Source organism: Primulina tabacum, chromosome 16 (genome assembly GCF_025594145.1).
Source record: "Primulina tabacum isolate GXHZ01 chromosome 16, ASM2559414v2, whole genome shotgun sequence".
Lineage (NCBI taxonomy): Eukaryota > Viridiplantae > Streptophyta > Magnoliopsida > Lamiales > Gesneriaceae > Primulina > Primulina tabacum.
Genome location: NC_134565.1, coordinates 9,953,918 through 9,970,141, shown reverse-complemented (window position 1 = coordinate 9,970,141; position 16,224 = coordinate 9,953,918). Strand labels below are relative to the sequence as shown.

Sequence of the window (16,224 nt, the reverse complement as noted above, 5' to 3'; positions counted from 1 at the left end):
TGTATTTAATATTTTTATATTTAATACTATACATAACTTTTGTAATTTTTAATTCCTTTAGGAAAAATTTATATATGTATTTAATGTTTTTATATTTAATATTGTACGTAACTTTTGTAATTTTAATTCTTTAGACAAAATGTATTTTATTATAATAAAAATATCATATTTCAATTATTAATTTCATATAAATTATATATTTTCTATTTTAAAAAAAAATCGATTAATTGATTATTGAACGAAATAACTGATTTTTGTTGAGTGCAATAATTGTTCCTGCTTTATAGAGCGATCGAATCGTGGTGCTTGAGCTGCTGTGCGGTTTAAAATATTTGAGTTGCACCATTACTACTAGTTATAGCTTTTGGTAAAACGGCAAACGCTCAGTCCTACAATTGGTATCAGAACCAAGATCACGAGTTCGATTCTCATTCATTGCAAGGAGTATAATTATTGGGAGATAGATTGTTGGGTGCAATAATTGTCCCTGCTTGGTAAAGCGATCGAACCTTGGGGCTTGAGCTGTTGTGCGGTTTAAAAGATTTGAGTTGCGCCATTACTACTAGCTATAGTTTTTGGTAAAGCTACAAACGCTCGATCGTACAATTTTAATTATGTTTAGTTAATTAGTTTTTATTTTGAAATTCAGTTAAGTTCAATTAGCCTAAAAATGTTCGATTAAATCAATTTCAGTTCGGTCGGTAACCAAAGTAATTGAATGCTCATCCCTAGCCGCAACATAGTACACAAAAACCCACCACCTCTTAACCTAAAAAATTCAACTGATTGACCAACCAGGTTGATCGAATTAGGGAATTAGGCTAATTTTAAATATGAAAATTATATCTTTTAAGTAAATCAAATGAGATTTAAGGAATTTTTCAAGGATAGAGAACCACTAAACTATTTGTTCTATGAAATCCAATCACCGTGACCAGGATATACCATAGATTACTAGTTCGAGTAACAACAAAAATAATAAGTTGTACTGGCTAAAAGTCAGAACTTTGGAATTGCATAGTTAACCATTATATATTCAACTTGTGACGAATCAAGAAACACCAACACTGTCATCAAAACAAAGGAACGCCTGACTTTAAATCTGCAGTTATTTTTAAGAGGGGATTGGAAAAGCAAAAAATATCACCCCTTCGCCTCACCTAAAACGGCTCTAATCAGCAGATACAGACAATTCAAAGAGCCTAGTTCACGACAGTCTGCTTCACTCACCTGAAAGTCTCTAGCTAATAGTTTCACTGGTAGGTACTTGAAAAAGTGGCCTTCCAACACCGAGAAAAGCAGAGATGTGATATAAGAATGAAATTTCAACAATCCAATTGGAAAGTAGATGTAGATCCCCAGATGGTGTGATATCAAATCTTTAGATCATCTGACATTGCTGACGGTATACAATGTGTTGCAAGGATGTCCAAAGTCGCCGCTTTCGCGGTTTTTGTTTGGAGGACAACAATCTGCTCAAAATATTATTGCGTTAAAATATACTGCAACAGGATATATAAATTGACATAGTACACCAACACTACAAAAGAACAAAGAGATCCACCTGCTGGTATTCCAAATCAAATTTCAAGAATTCATCATTGCTGCTTTCTACCATTCTGGCTAAGCTTTTCAGATTCTTCACAGGTTGACCATCAAAAGCAAGAACCTAACAAGACATGAAACATAATGAATAATAATCAAGGAATAGGCTAGAAGACAAATTACTTGCAGCGATTGAACTCCTAGCATGAGTTAACTGTCGTCAAACCACAAACCTGAGTATTGACAATATCTTCATACCCAATGTTGATGTCAGCGACAAGCACCTTAAATAATTTTGCAATAACAAAGAAACAAGAGTGAGAAACACTCTTCTTAGATCAAATACAAATGGTTTCTGTATTATAGTGATGTGACGCACCTGAGAAACCACAACAATTTGTTCATCTGGAGATTGAGGCATTTCATGTAAGAGTTTGTCCAGTAACTTGACTGGAGCTTCATACTCATAATCCTTTCCGTACTGGAAATTCCGAAGAAAATACGTGAGAAAAAATCTAAATGACTGACTATATTTATTTGTTTCATATATTAAATTATCATATAAAATTGTAATCAGCATTAATGAAAAAATAGAGTAGACATTGGAATCTTGAGCATCATGGGGATATGCAAACTTCACAGCCAAAGAGAGAAACAAATAAAGTTTTAGCATTAAGCAAGTAGACAAGATTTATTTTTTGCATAGAACACAAGATCTCAAAATTTAGGAGTCAATAGAAATGGATCTCAAGAGGAATTATATAGAAACTAAACATGGAAGCTGTCAAACACCAAGCTGAAAATCAACAAGAATACCTCTTCAAAACGAAAGAGGGACAAATTTAAGCATTAAGATAGAACACATTGAAGAAAAATAAATCAAGGGAGAGGAAGGTGGTGAAGGAAAGGGAATTCTTCATTTGATGGCTAGAACCTTGACAAACAATGCAAAGTCAGACAAGTTCCAGAGCCAAAAAATCCATGCCAATTATGAACTATTTTGATGCTTGAGTGATCATTAGCTGCTAGACAAAAAGCCTGCCAACACAGATAAGACACTAGGGCTTGCAATCAAAATCTGTACCACTACAAAGCAGCTCACCCTTGCTTCTGAAGCACATGCCCATTATCATAAGAAATCAACCCGAAGGGGAAAAGAAAAGGTAAACATTACTTTGAAAAGAGCAGTTTTGAAAGACGTCAAATTAAAAAGTAAAAGGATAGTAGTCCATGATTAATATCTGGTACAGATGCTATCCCAATGGAGTTCAAATTTACATAGCTCAAATATCATGTTTCCCACGTTCGAGTAAGTTAAAATTATGGGAAACGACAAAATTTTATAGGTGTACAGCACAATCCATATTGCATTAAACACACTTCTAGTTGCTGTGAACTTAAGATGTCAGAAGCTCAAAATGACATTTACATTGCATAAATAGAATCAGGAAAACCTGAAGGCTGTAACAAACTTGGAATACTCACCTCAGAACGAAAATATGGAACAGAAACAGTAGTAAAAACAAATCCAGCAATGATGTAATAAGAGGGAGGTCTTCCCTTGTTGTGAGCTGGAATCAACCTTCTATGAGCACCAAGCTTAACATTGAACTTGAAAATTTCAGAATTACGAAGAACTTTAATCGAGGCACTATCTTCGGTGTATTTCTGGGACACAAGGTAGCTGAAACCAATACGCTCTCCATGCCTAAATGGAACTGCAAGAGACCAAAAGTAATATAAGGAGCATCATCAATTGAAGAAATGTCACAACAATCACAAAAAATACGAGACAAGCTTGGGGTTTTTGTAAATCAAGTACAGAATGAAGTACCCAATAGAGAAACATATATGTGGCAAGGGAATATAAGTAACAGTTTAGCTAATCTCCATTGGCATACTGATTTTACTCCCTGCATTGATGTCCCGGGTGGGGAAGAGGACATGATTCAGACAAATTGCATGTTTGCCCAAGCATGTTCAAGTAGTTAAGTCAAAGGGACACAGTAACAGAAAGCATCCATTGCATGTGAAATTTACCTGATACTTTGAGAAAACAAGAATAGCATAACAGGAGTCATATTTCGACAGACGCTGATATGCAAAAAGTCACATTCAAGACCAACCACAAGACACAGTGATGAGACATTGAAGCCATGACATCTTATAGCAACTATTTGCATATATGGTTAACCATGCTGTCATAGAAGCTCATCAAACAAACTCACAGACCAGCCACCTCACTCTCAGTCGGAAATGATTTTGGGAAATGCAACATATTTATACTACACGAGATATGCATACTGCAGAGGTCTAGTTACTGTCAGTTATTCACAGTGACATTAAATAGAATTTTATTAACTTTCCTCCTTGATGGAGCTCAATTCTCCATTCAATATCAAGCATGAAAATTTCAACATTAAGTTATTTGAGAAATAATTGATCACCAAAGATAACTTCATAAAAGAAGCACATGATTAAGCACAAAGATGAAATGATACCATTTTTACATGTCATTATGTAAGGGCCACTAGAAATTGTTCTCTGGATCTTACCGGTTCCATCATTCGCAATGTCAACTCCATCAAAGCTGAGAATGATATCTGATGGCTTCAAAACCTTGAATTCTGGAGCGGTGGGATCAATTCTTCTTATACGAACACCCTTCTGATCAGATTTCATCCCCATGGACAACCGCAAGTCCGGATTTTCCATCTTTTGCCACTCAACCCCAAGAATAGGGAAACCTAACACATAGCACTCAAATAATTCAGGTAATATATTCTCAAGAAAAATTGAAGCGCGGGATATATCTGCTAATCATTTCACATCGACGTCATCTATGCATGTAAGATGATGAACTCAATCTTAATTCTTAAGTCAATGATAACCACGGAGAGCTTATCCAAGTATCCAAGTCGGACAAATTAAATAATTACCCTAATACCAATGCTAGTTGTAAGACTGGGGGAACAGAAAAGTTAGTTGTGAGAGAGCACATTATTTTAGATATGTAGGAATCAGAATCCTGTAATGCATATTCAAGTCGCAATTATGTCAACTTGTCTTGTTGGATCTCACACAAGCACCTTGACATTCTACAATTTCTCTCTAATGTGTAAACCATTTCTTCTAGGTATAGAATATAATTCCTATACAATTCAATATAAATCAACCTGTTCACTTAACAACCCATGAAAACCTGCAAGTCAAACGCAAAAACAGGAGAGATTGAAATGAAATAAGTGAGGTAATCTCTATCTCAGTGAATGATACGGGCGGAAAAGATAGTGTGGGCTTGAAGAAACAAGGCCCATGATCCGATACGTGTACTCTAGGAGAAAGTTAGGAAAGCCATGTGGGGGGGAGTAGCAGAAGAAAAGTGAGAGAAGAGTAATTTTCATCATATCAGTACAAAACTCCAAATTATATTTCTGTAATTGCTTCTTAAATTCTATCGGCTCGGGTGTATTCTATCAAATTGGTCTGATCTGCTGGATAGCCTGAGCAAGAGTCATGGCATCTACGAAATCAGAAGTAAGGTTTGAGGCACTGGAAATCCAGTGCTGGGTTTGAAGGAAGTGTTTCTCGGGATGCAAGGAAATGTGGGAGCAGATATATCCGAACTGAGAGGAGGGGTCAAATATTTGCAAGGAAACATAGCCAATCCCAACAAAGCAGTGGGTGAAATATCGGAAATCTAAGTGTTCCTGGCCAAGCTTACAAAAAAGTCCATTCACGAGGAGTTGCCCCATTCTAAAGGAAATGAAGAAGGAGGCGACTCACAAATGGGTTGAAAGCAAGATAGCCAACATGATCTGGGAGGAATTTGCGGAAGAACTGATAAAATGCTATGGCGGAAGAAAAGCGGCTAACCCTTTCGAAATGTTGGCATTATTGAGACAGGGCGATCGGCTGACTGAAGATTATATCACGCAAATTGAGATAATTATGGCTCAGATCGATGATATGCCATAAAATCAAGCATTGGGCTACTTTCTCAGTGGATTACGCACTGAGATACGCAGACTAATTGGGATTCATGAGTCCAAAACAGTTATCAGAGCCATGGCCCTGGCCCGCAGCATTGAATAATCAATTAAGGGTTAGCCCATTGACCCATATTCTGCCTATACCGCCTTGGTATGTTTGCATGGATATGGGTACGGGTATCGTATTGAATAAGATATGATACGGCGACACATCAAATTTTAAAAATATAAGACACGATACGACTAAGATATGACAATCATTAAAATATATATAGAATCATTAAGCGGCGGCGGCAACGACAGCAGAAAGGGAGGCGAGACACAGAGTGTGTGAAGAGACAATGAGAATTGAGAGTCGATCTCTCTGTTGAGTAGAATGAAGACGATTAGAATTTATTTAGAGATATAAAAGCCCAAAGCCAATGCCCAATTCCAATTTTTTTAAAATTATTTTCCAACTAATCCTCAGAAATTTCAAATTTTTTCAAATAACCCCTGAAACTTTTAAATATTTGCAATTTTGCCCAAAACGTATCCGAAAAACGTATCCAAGCCATATCAATGGCGTGTCCAGGCCGTGTCCAAAACGTATCCAACTTGTCAACCCTAAAGTCAACGACACTAATTTTGTTGTATCCGACATGCGTATCCGACATGTCGTATCCGCATGTCGTATCCGTATCCATTTGTATTCGTGTTCGATACTTCAAAAAAAAATTCACGGTGTCCGTGCTACAGCCGCCTTGGGCCCAAAAACAGACAAGAAGACGGGCCAAAGTGCGGGCTGGGTCCGTCGAAATGAAGCTACAAGTGGAATACAAAGACGCAAGGTAGTGACAGTTGGTTTCCTGACAACCACCGGAAATTCAGTATCGATGAATGAGAAGCAGGGGTCCAACGCCTGGGCAAATCAAGGAAGGGATGGGAGAATTGTTTCGCATCAAGAGTATTTTAGAAGAAGAGAGAATAGGCTGTGTTTTAAATGAGGAGAGTCATGTACACCACAACACAGGTGCACTTTTAAGATCATGCGAGTCACTGTGATGACGGACGATGAAGGGGGAGAGGAAGATATAGAGATGGCTTATGGGGGAGAGGATAAGGGCGAGCAAGTAGGGGGATAGGAAGTGGAATATGGAACATTGAAGTTGCCGTTATTTTCAGTGAGACGGGTCAACCAATCTCAAACTATGAAGCTGAAAGGATGGATAGGGTGTACAAGTATCGTTGCAATGACAATGGCGCTAGCAACAATTTGGTTTCAAAAAAATTGATCGATGAATTGGGTTTAGACATGAAGGAGAGTGAGCGATTTGGGGTATATTTGGGTAATGGTTGTCGAGTCCCATGTCAAGGGGTGTGCAGAGGGTTAACGGTTGATCTTGGGGTATGTAAGGTAAATATCGATTGGGTATTTGTTTAAGCTAGGGGGTGTGGATTTGATCCTGGAGTGGAATGATTGAGCTTGCTGGGAGAAGTCCGGGTAGATTGGGGGCGGATGGTGATGAAGTCCTTACAAGGGTCAAGAGAATTGGAGATTCAAGGGGACCCATCCATCAATATGTCCATTGTATCTCTTCGGTCTCTAATCAAAACTGTGGATGTGGTATTATGTGGTGCAGTTTGGGCTATGGTTGATGGAAACCTCCCAAAAGTAAACAGTATAACATTCAGATAAAAGAGGGTTGTGGACCGGTGGTAGAGAGGCCCTATAGTTACGCTCATTGTACAAAAATTGAGATGGAGCGGCTGGTAAAAATAAAGGCTATCTGCAGGGGTGATTCAGCCTAGCACCAGCCCGTATTCTAGCCATGTGATCCTTGTTAAAAAGAAAGATGGTAGCTGGAGGTTCTTTGTGGACTATCGGGCCCTAAATGACATAATTCTGGCTGATAAATATCCTATTCTAGTGGTGGATGAGTTGTTGGATGAGTTGTATGGGGCAAGGCATTTTTCCAAGCTGGATTTGCGATCCGGATATCACCAGATTCATGTACGAAACGAGGATGTCTCTAAAACAGCTTTTAGGACACACTCGGGGCATTACGAGTTCCTTGTGATGTCATTTGGGCTAAAAAAACGTACCGATGACCTTTAAGGTGATGATGAATGAGGTACTTCGCCCATACTTAAGACAATTTGTGTTAGTGTTTTTGATGATATATTAATCTACAGTGTTACGTGGGAAGATCATTTGAGGCATCTTGGCATCATATTGACAGTTTTGAGCCAATCTCAGTTAGTGTTGAATCGAAAGAAATGTCAATTTGGGCTAAAAGAAGTGGAATATTTGGGACGTACAATCTCCGGGTAAGGAGTGTCAATGGATGATAAAAAAAACCGAGAGTGCAGAAATTGCCTACGCCTCTGAATGTTGAGGGCATTCAAGGGTTTATGGGATTAACCAAAATATTACACAAAATTCACAAAGGAATATGGGATGATAGTCAAACCTTTAACTGAACTTTTGATGAAGAAAAATTTCAAATGGAATTTGGAAGCGCAGAGGTTTGAGCAGCTCAAAACAGCTATTAGCACAGCCGCGCAATTAGCACAGCCCGCTTTTGCGGTTACCTGATTTCAAAAAAAAAAACTTGCGAGGGTGTGATGCTTCAGGAAAGGGGATAGGATTGTCTCAAGAGGGGAGGCCCATTGCATATTATAGTAAGGCTTTGGCAGCTCGGGGCCTTAGCTTAATCTACTTCTGAGGAGTTGATGTCTCTGATAATGGCAATCCAACATTGGAGGCCGTGTCTATTAGGAAAGAAATTCACAATTATGAATGACTACAAGTCTTTAAAGAGCCTATTACAGCAGAAGATTAGTTGAAAGGTCTAGGAAATTCGAACTTCGTAACCTGACTACATGCAATCTAGGGTTTTGCTAAAATATGTGCTTAATAATTTTTAATGCATTAAATGCATGATCATGGCATGGATAGGTATTTTATTTAATGGTTGTTAAGATTTCATGTATTAGGACTTTTAGTAGTATTTCTCGCTCGAAAGAGAAAGTGTAAGTCACCATTCTATTGGGATGAGGCAGGGGAAAGAGGCGTGTTGGGGCCAGATATTGTCAGTCAGACTGCAGAAATAGTGGTCAAAATCCTAGAAAGGATGAAGACCGCTCAGAGCCGACAGAAGAGTTATACAGATCAGCGGCGCATGGATCTAGAGTTTGTGGTGGGTGATCAAGTATTCGTGAATGTCGCACCGATGAAGGGTGTGATGAGATTCAGGAAAAATGGCAAACTCAGTCCTAGATTAATAGGACCATTCGAGATCTTAGAGAGAGTTGGGACACTAGCTTACAGAGTCGCATTACCGCCGAACCTGGCAGGAGTTCATAATGTGTTCCACGTCTCGATGTTGCGAAAGTACATGTCGAATCCTTCGCATGTGCTGGACCATGAGCCTCATCGAGTCATATTTTAAACCGGTATGCAATTTTTAGCAACACGGAAGGCTTTTTGATGATTCAGGGAAGATTTTTAAAAACATACTTAAAAGAAATATTTTGCAATGGTGTTTTTGGGAGTAATGGGCCTACTTTAAGTTATATTGGCCCTAAACTTCTACTCCTCCAAATATTTTTTAATTAAAGTGCCCCATCATACAATCTTATTATAACAAACCCTACCCCAAAACTAGGGATGTAATCGAGTCGAGCCGAGCCGAACTCTTGAATGTTTGAGCTTGGCTTGTTTATAATCGAGCCGAGCTCTAGCTTTATTTAACAAATATATTCATGGCTCACGAGCTTATTCAAGTTTTTATCGAACCGAAACGAGCTCAATAAATATGAATTGTACATTTAAATATTCATTAAATTCATTAAAAGATAAATTATACATTTAGAAAAAAATATAATATTCTTATTAAAATTTGTCAATTTATTATAATAAATAAATTTAATAGATTTTTCTATATACTTCATAATTAATGTGTTGAATCAATAAATTAAATATCGAAATTATTATTTTTCATCTAAGATATTACTTATGAATTTACTAACAAACATGTTCACGTGATAACGAGCCGAATATTGTAGAGCTTGAACTTGGTTCGTTTATCTTAACGAGCCTCATTGAACGAGCTCAAACGAGCTTTTATCGAATCGAGCTTGAACTTGGTTCGTTTATCTTAACGAGCCTCATTAAACGAGCTTTTATCGAATCGAGCTTCGAATAGCTCACAAATGGTTTGGTTCATTTACATCCCTACCCAAAACCCTAATCCACTCACTCATTGCATTCGGCCACCCCTCCCAAGTCCCAGCAGCAGCATCTCGTGGCATTTCAGCAGCCATTGTGCTCGGTTTTCTCAAAAATAATTCATAAGAACTCTTCCCCGTCCCTTTGTTCCCGTTCTACGCGATTGCATCGAAGTTTCGAGCGTAAATACGCAAAGACACGCCTGATACCTCCATTTTCTCGTCTTTCACACCATAATACGAGTTTTCGATTGATTGTGCATGATTTATTGTCGTTCTAATGTTTTGTGAGTTTCGAATGCAAGTTCATGGAGAAAACCTATTTTTATGAATTGATTCTCACGTTTTTTACTCTTGTTGCAAGGGGCTGGCAGGACTGATGGCTAGAAGGCTCAAACATGTCTAGTTGAAGGTGCATAGGCGTGAGAAACAAATCGGTAACGGGTTGTGTGAGAGTTGCGATTGGATCTTTATGTTTAGGGCTAGGAGGGGGTTCGATCGAGGGATGGGTCAAGGTAGCTGTGTGCAGGCCTGCTCCAAGCCGTGGTTCAGACAGTGGAGAGTCTGAGTCAGGGTCCTGGGAGGTCGATGCTAGGCTGGTTCAAAGGGTTAGGGGCTAGCAGTGGCGATTAGGCATGCAGACGCGTAGGGAAGCTTGATCGGGCGATGCTGCGTTCTTGCGTGCATGGCTCTTTGCGGGTAGTCCAGTGAGGTGCATGTGGCTCTGGTCATGGTCCTAGGGTGGCTGGCTAAGGTCTGGACGTGCTGGTTCGGACCTATGATCGAATAGGCTGGTCAAGAGGGGCAACTAGGGTTCGGATACGTTGCACAGGTCTAAGGTGGTCTGAAACAAGTGGTTCTAGGGCTGGTCATGTAGGTTCAAGTCATAGTTTAAGTTTGGAAAGTTTTGGTTGAGTTTAGGGTTAAAACCGGGACCTGGTCCAAGTTTTAAAACGAATTATAGAAGTTCTTGCATGAGCTCGAGTTTACGTCTAAGAAATGGTTTTAAATATGTTCTGAGTTGTTTTAATAAGTCTGGTTGACATCGGGTCGAAATTTTGAGAGCCGGAGGTAAAATGGTCGATTAGGGTTCCCAGGTGCAAAATGGTCATTTTGCACCCGGGTCGAGTTAACAATCCTGACAATCGCCAAAATTGCATGTTTAAAATGTTTATGCTTATTATGAATATGAATTTTTATGAATATGAATTCTTATGAAAATACGAAAAATATATTGCATGCATGGTTTTAAGAAATTGCACGTATATACATGATTTTCATAAGTGGTGAATATCATGACATGTTTTGAAGGAAAGGAGTTGGTTGTAACTAATACGAACACGAACACAAACATGAACATGTAAGGCCAAGGCTCAGTGGATGGGTAAAACTATCGCTGATGTCCTCGCCGCCGGGTACCACGGTTATACGTAGATGGATCCATCGAATTAGAGCTGATACGAAAGTCACAACTAATGAACTGAATTCAATAAAAGAAAATGAACACATATATGTGGATATGATGTGATATGTTATGGATACGTTTATGCTTTGACATGTTATGTTTAAGTTCATGCTTTTAAGATCATGAAATGTATTTTAATTACAGTACGTTTCACTGTTGCATGTTATGTATATGTACTTGCTATCACGGTTCAGGTGTGTTGAGTCTTTAAATTCACTAGGTGTGAATGATGTAGATGTGCATGATGATGTGGAGACTGAAGGCGCCGAAGACTGAGTAGGCGGAGCTAGGTGTGTGCACGTTAACCTATATGTTTTACGCATTATATGTTTATGAGTCAGGATTGAAACATTGTTATTTTTATACATTTTCATCTTTTACTGTGTTTATGATTTAGCAGGATTTTGAATGTTAAATTTGAGTTCCTTTAAAACCATAGTCTAGGAATTTGACGATATTAAAATTATTTAACTGCAGTATTTTCCTCTAGTAGTAAATTATCTATTAAATGCATGTGTAATTTTCGAAAATAGCTTACAAAAAAAAAAATCAGTAGTAGACGTTTCATCAGTAGCTGATGCATGGTCCAGGATGGGTCAGAATGTGAATTGACAATTCTGTTCGGTATGGCTGGAATGGGAAGAACTCAAATTGGAGGTAGAAAGTGATCCCAAGTTGCAAGCAGTAATTAGAGACATCAGAGAAGGAATTGGTAACCATGCTTTTTGTTCAATGGCTAATGTGCGATTGATGTACAAAGACCGTGTGGTCATTCCACAGAATTCTGCATGGGTGCCTAAGTTGATTGAAGAGTTCCATGTTACACCTATGGGAGGCCATTCTGGGGCTTTCCGAACCTTGAAAATAATTGCTAACAGTTTTCTATTGGCTGGGAATGAGGAATAATGTGTACAAATTTGTGTCTGAGTGTGACATTTGCCAACAACAAAAATATATGGCTAAGTCACCGGCTGTTTTGTTACAAGCACTACCTGTACCAGAGGCAATTTGGGAAGATTTGGCAATGGACTTCATTACAGGGCTGCCTAAGTCCAAAGGTTTCGAGATAATCAGGGTAGTGGTGGATACACTCTCTAAGACAGCTCACTTCCTATTGCTAAAACATCCTTTTACAGCAAGAGGAGTGGCTAAAGTGTTTATGAAGGAGGTGGTGTGATTGCATGGTATTCCCAAGACGATTGTTAGTGACAGGGACAGTGTGTTTTTGAGTCATTTATGGTTGGAGTTGTTCAGCTTACAGTGGATCGAACTGAAAATGAGTTATGCATATCATTCGGAAATCGATGGACAATCTGAAGTTCATGTTTGGAGACTTGTCTGAGATGCTTCGCATCGGAGCAACCTAAGGGATGGGCAGAATGGATTCTGTGGGCAGAATATTAGTATAACATCACTTTCCACTCTTCCACAGGCATGACACCTTTTGAGGCCGTATATGGAAGACAGTCACCTAACATAATTCAATATCTACCAGGAGAATCATCGGTGGCTGTAGTTGCTCAAGAGTTGCACGATAGAGATGAGTTGCTCTGACAGTTAAAATATAATCTGCACCGAGCTCAATAGAGAATGATCAAGTATGCCCACAACCATTGAAGAGATGTTTTTTTACAAGTTGGGGATATGGTTTTTCTGAAATTAAGGCCACGCCGACAACAATCTGTTTGCAAGAGGGTATATCAGAAGTTAGCTGCACGGTATTATGGACCTTTTAAAATCATGGCAAGTGTAGGAAATGTTGCTTATAAGTTACAGCTACGTTGGGGTCAAGGGTGCATCCAGTTTTTCATGCGTCTTATTTAAAGAAAGCATTGGGCAATAAGCAACAGGGTGAAGCAAAGCTGCCAGAAGGATTGGAGAAAGATCTAGCTATCACATATGAACCTGAAAGAATTCTAGCCAAACGGTTCAGGAAACGAGGGACAGAGCAAATATTACTACTCTTGGTTGGGTGCGGAGCAGAAGAGGCCAACTGGGAGGGAGTAGTAGAAAAGGTGTGAGAGAAGAGAGAGAAGAATCAGTTCGTTATTTTGTTATTGGAGTTGTAACTAGCAGTGGCTAGGGAGAATATTTGCACAGAGATCATCTCTGGGGTTGTTTTCTTGTTATTTTCATCATATCAATACAAAAGTCCAAAGTATATTTCTGTAATTGGTTCTTACAATTCTATCGGCTCAGGTGAATTCTATCAGTGAACTTACCAGTATATGATCCATTCTTCTCATAATCTTGTATAAAGTGCATGATGACCGGTGTCGGTATCACATAACCAATATTCTCCACATCTTCATGCTTGAGTGATTGAAATGCAATACCCACACAATTTCCCTTGTCATTAAAAGCAGGTCCACCTGAATTCCCAGAATTAATAGCAGCATCAATCTGCAAAATCACAATTTGAAATAAATTGGTACAATTCATTCTGACAGCTATTAATATTTGTGATTTAAACAGAAATGACCTACCTGTAACCCCAGAAGTTCAGTGGATCCATGAACATAAGAAAGGATCTCTATCCGTGACACAACTCCACTTGTCACGGAGATAGTGTCACCTCCAATTGGATAACCTACAACTGTCACAGCATCTTGTAGTGCAGGCAAATTCCCAAATTGTACAGGTGAAACCCCTTCCCAGAATTCATCACCTTCCACTGTGAGCATGGCTGCAACATCGCATGCGAAATAACTTCATAAACTAATCCAATCTGTTGCATATTTCTATAGATGTATTTTATCCTTTTTTGTCATTTAACTATAAAGTATTAGCTGCAAGTCACTGAAGCATATTAACATTCCATAGGGAAAACAGTTATTTGAAAAGTTCGATTTCGCATATTAGCAGTAACAAGTTATCCACTTTTCCATCTCGAGACCCTTTTGTAGACCAGTTACCTACAAATCAAGAGGAATATACATATTTTACACACTTCTTTTCCAATTTAAACATCTTTTCTACCAGAACTTTCTTTCTTTCATGTTTCTAGAAACAATGATAATGCATCTATCCAGGTTTTCTCATTCCAGATGGCCTTTAAGGCTCCAAATGTTAATATCAGGTACTCAACAGTGTCCATTATGACCATGTATAGGAAATACTGACAGAGAATATGCACGTCCTCACAAAGGCCCAACAACATTTTGTAACTGAAAAGGCCAAATTGTTTACCTTGTTCATTAACTCATGCGAAGTCATGAATGTTATAGTCCATGCCCCAAGCATTCTTATAACTCCTATTATGATCTACTTGGACAATAACAAATACAAATTTCTCCTAATTATAAGATTGGAATCTTCACGATTGAGGTGAAATCCCATCTAGACTAACACGAGTTCAGCAAGACCATCCACGTTGGTGAGAGTTATAACACTCATCACCTACTCAAAAAACGTGGAACTCACATGCCACAAACATATTATATTAACACATATATTTTCTCACATTCATGACTCATTATTTATGGATCTCATTGTTCACTCATTCATCTTTATTCTTATCTACATTAAACAAATACATTTTAAATTATATTTACACCATTTAAATTATTATTCTTTAAAATAAATATTAATACTGTTTTTAAATTTTTTATTATTATTTAAAATTATTTTATCTCATTTTACGAGTAGAATTTATTTAAAAATAAAATTTTATTATAAATTTAAAATGAAGGAATACACATAGGAAAAAATCACAATCGCATACAATAGCCATTGGAAATTTTAAGTTTTTTTATATAATTTCAGATTCTTATTATTTTTAAAATTATTTTTATTATTATACAGTTGGTACAAAAAAAAAAACTTAAAAAGAAAAATACCATTGGTAGATGATTTTAAAAAAAATAAAAATATACAATGCCGAGAACACCAAAACACAAGACATATTTACCTTGGATTTACAGAGTCAGAAGAAATAAATAATATTTTGGCACTTCTCCATAAACTAAATTACTACAAACACAACAAGTTTGTTTTCACTCTCGATTACCCAAAAGTAAATGAGACAACAAAGTTAACTAAACTCAAAAAGGCTCCAGCTGGATTTCTTTCACAAGGTCACAGGTAATTCACAACATCGACAAGTTCAATCACAATAAAATCAGACTGGAACCAGATAGGTTGAGGAAACAATAACAATCAGCAAAACGAAAAAAATCTAACGATCAAATTTTATGTGTAATAGTCAGCTTAAAAGTACATTAATCAACTTAAGATCAATTCCCCCTAGGAAAATATGATACATCACTCATCAATCAACAGAACAAATAGCAAGTCTCACCAATGTCACATTCCGTCCCTATGGCAAGCACGGTAGCCACATACTTAGTATCTGAGCCTCTCTTCTTCAACTTAACCTGTGTATAATGCTCCACAGAATGGGCATTGGTTAAAACTCTCCGCCCTTCAATAACAAACCCACTACTACTCGAGCTGTACTGCCTTTTCCTCTGCCATGGCAAAGAGAAATTCGGTTCCGTATGAACACAAAAGACCTTAACCACGGAGTCCATGGCGGGAACAACCCTAGCTACACTATCCGCGTTAATCAGCGCAGCTGACAATGATCCATTAGGGATGGGTGGAGTGGCTAATGCCAGGGTTTTTGAAGTAGCAGGAGGTTCGGGCTTCAAGATTTTTCTTGGGCGGCCTCGGCGCCGGAGGTGGTGTTGGGAGGCTTTGGGAGAACTAGGGTTGATGAGCTCCACATTGCTGACTGAAAATACAACGTCATTTTCGGAGGAGACAGCGGCGACGGAGGGAGAGGAATCATTTCCGTTATCTAGTGCGTCGGCGACAGGCGGCCGGGATTCAGCGCCGCGGCCGCGCTTCCTTTTTAATTTGGTTTCCTGGCACATGATGGAATTGTATGCAGAAGGGAGAAAATCTAATTAAAAGAATTGGAAATATCATTTTGGGCCCATATTTTGGGCGCAAGTGACATTTTGGGCTTTGTGTGAAACCCAACAATTTTTATTTCTCAATTATTCT

At 38.3% G+C, this 16,224-nt stretch overlaps 1 protein-coding gene across 1 annotated transcript; it reads right to left on the bottom strand.

The window, feature by feature from the left end:
- Positions 1-989: 989 nt before the first annotated feature.
- LOC142529632 (protease Do-like 9) lies at positions 990-16,116 on the bottom strand. Its single transcript, XM_075635207.1, has 9 exons — positions 15,515-16,116; positions 13,701-13,900; positions 13,437-13,617; positions 4,101-4,292; positions 3,031-3,263; positions 1,925-2,026; positions 1,779-1,829; positions 1,565-1,669; positions 990-1,472 (listed from the first exon to the last, which is right to left on the bottom strand). Exons 1-9 carry the CDS (start codon positions 16,089-16,091, stop codon positions 1,374-1,376), a joined length of 1,740 nt encoding a protein of 579 aa, XP_075491322.1. The 5' UTR covers positions 16,092-16,116; the 3' UTR covers positions 990-1,373.
- Positions 16,117-16,224: the final 108 nt, after the last annotated feature.

Coding starts and splice junctions, on each gene's coding strand:
- LOC142529632 (XM_075635207.1), bottom strand. CDS start 16,091: ATGTGCCAGGAAACCAAATTAAAAAGGAAGCGCGGCCGCGGCGCTGAA. Junction 2,027..3,030: donor TTCCATATTTTCGTTCTGAG/GTGAGTATTCCA, acceptor CGGAATTTCCAG/TACGGAAAGGATTATGAGTA. Junction 1,670..1,778: donor AAGATATTGTCAATACTCAG/GTTTGTGGTTTG, acceptor ATGTCTTGTTAG/GTTCTTGCTTTTGATGGTCA.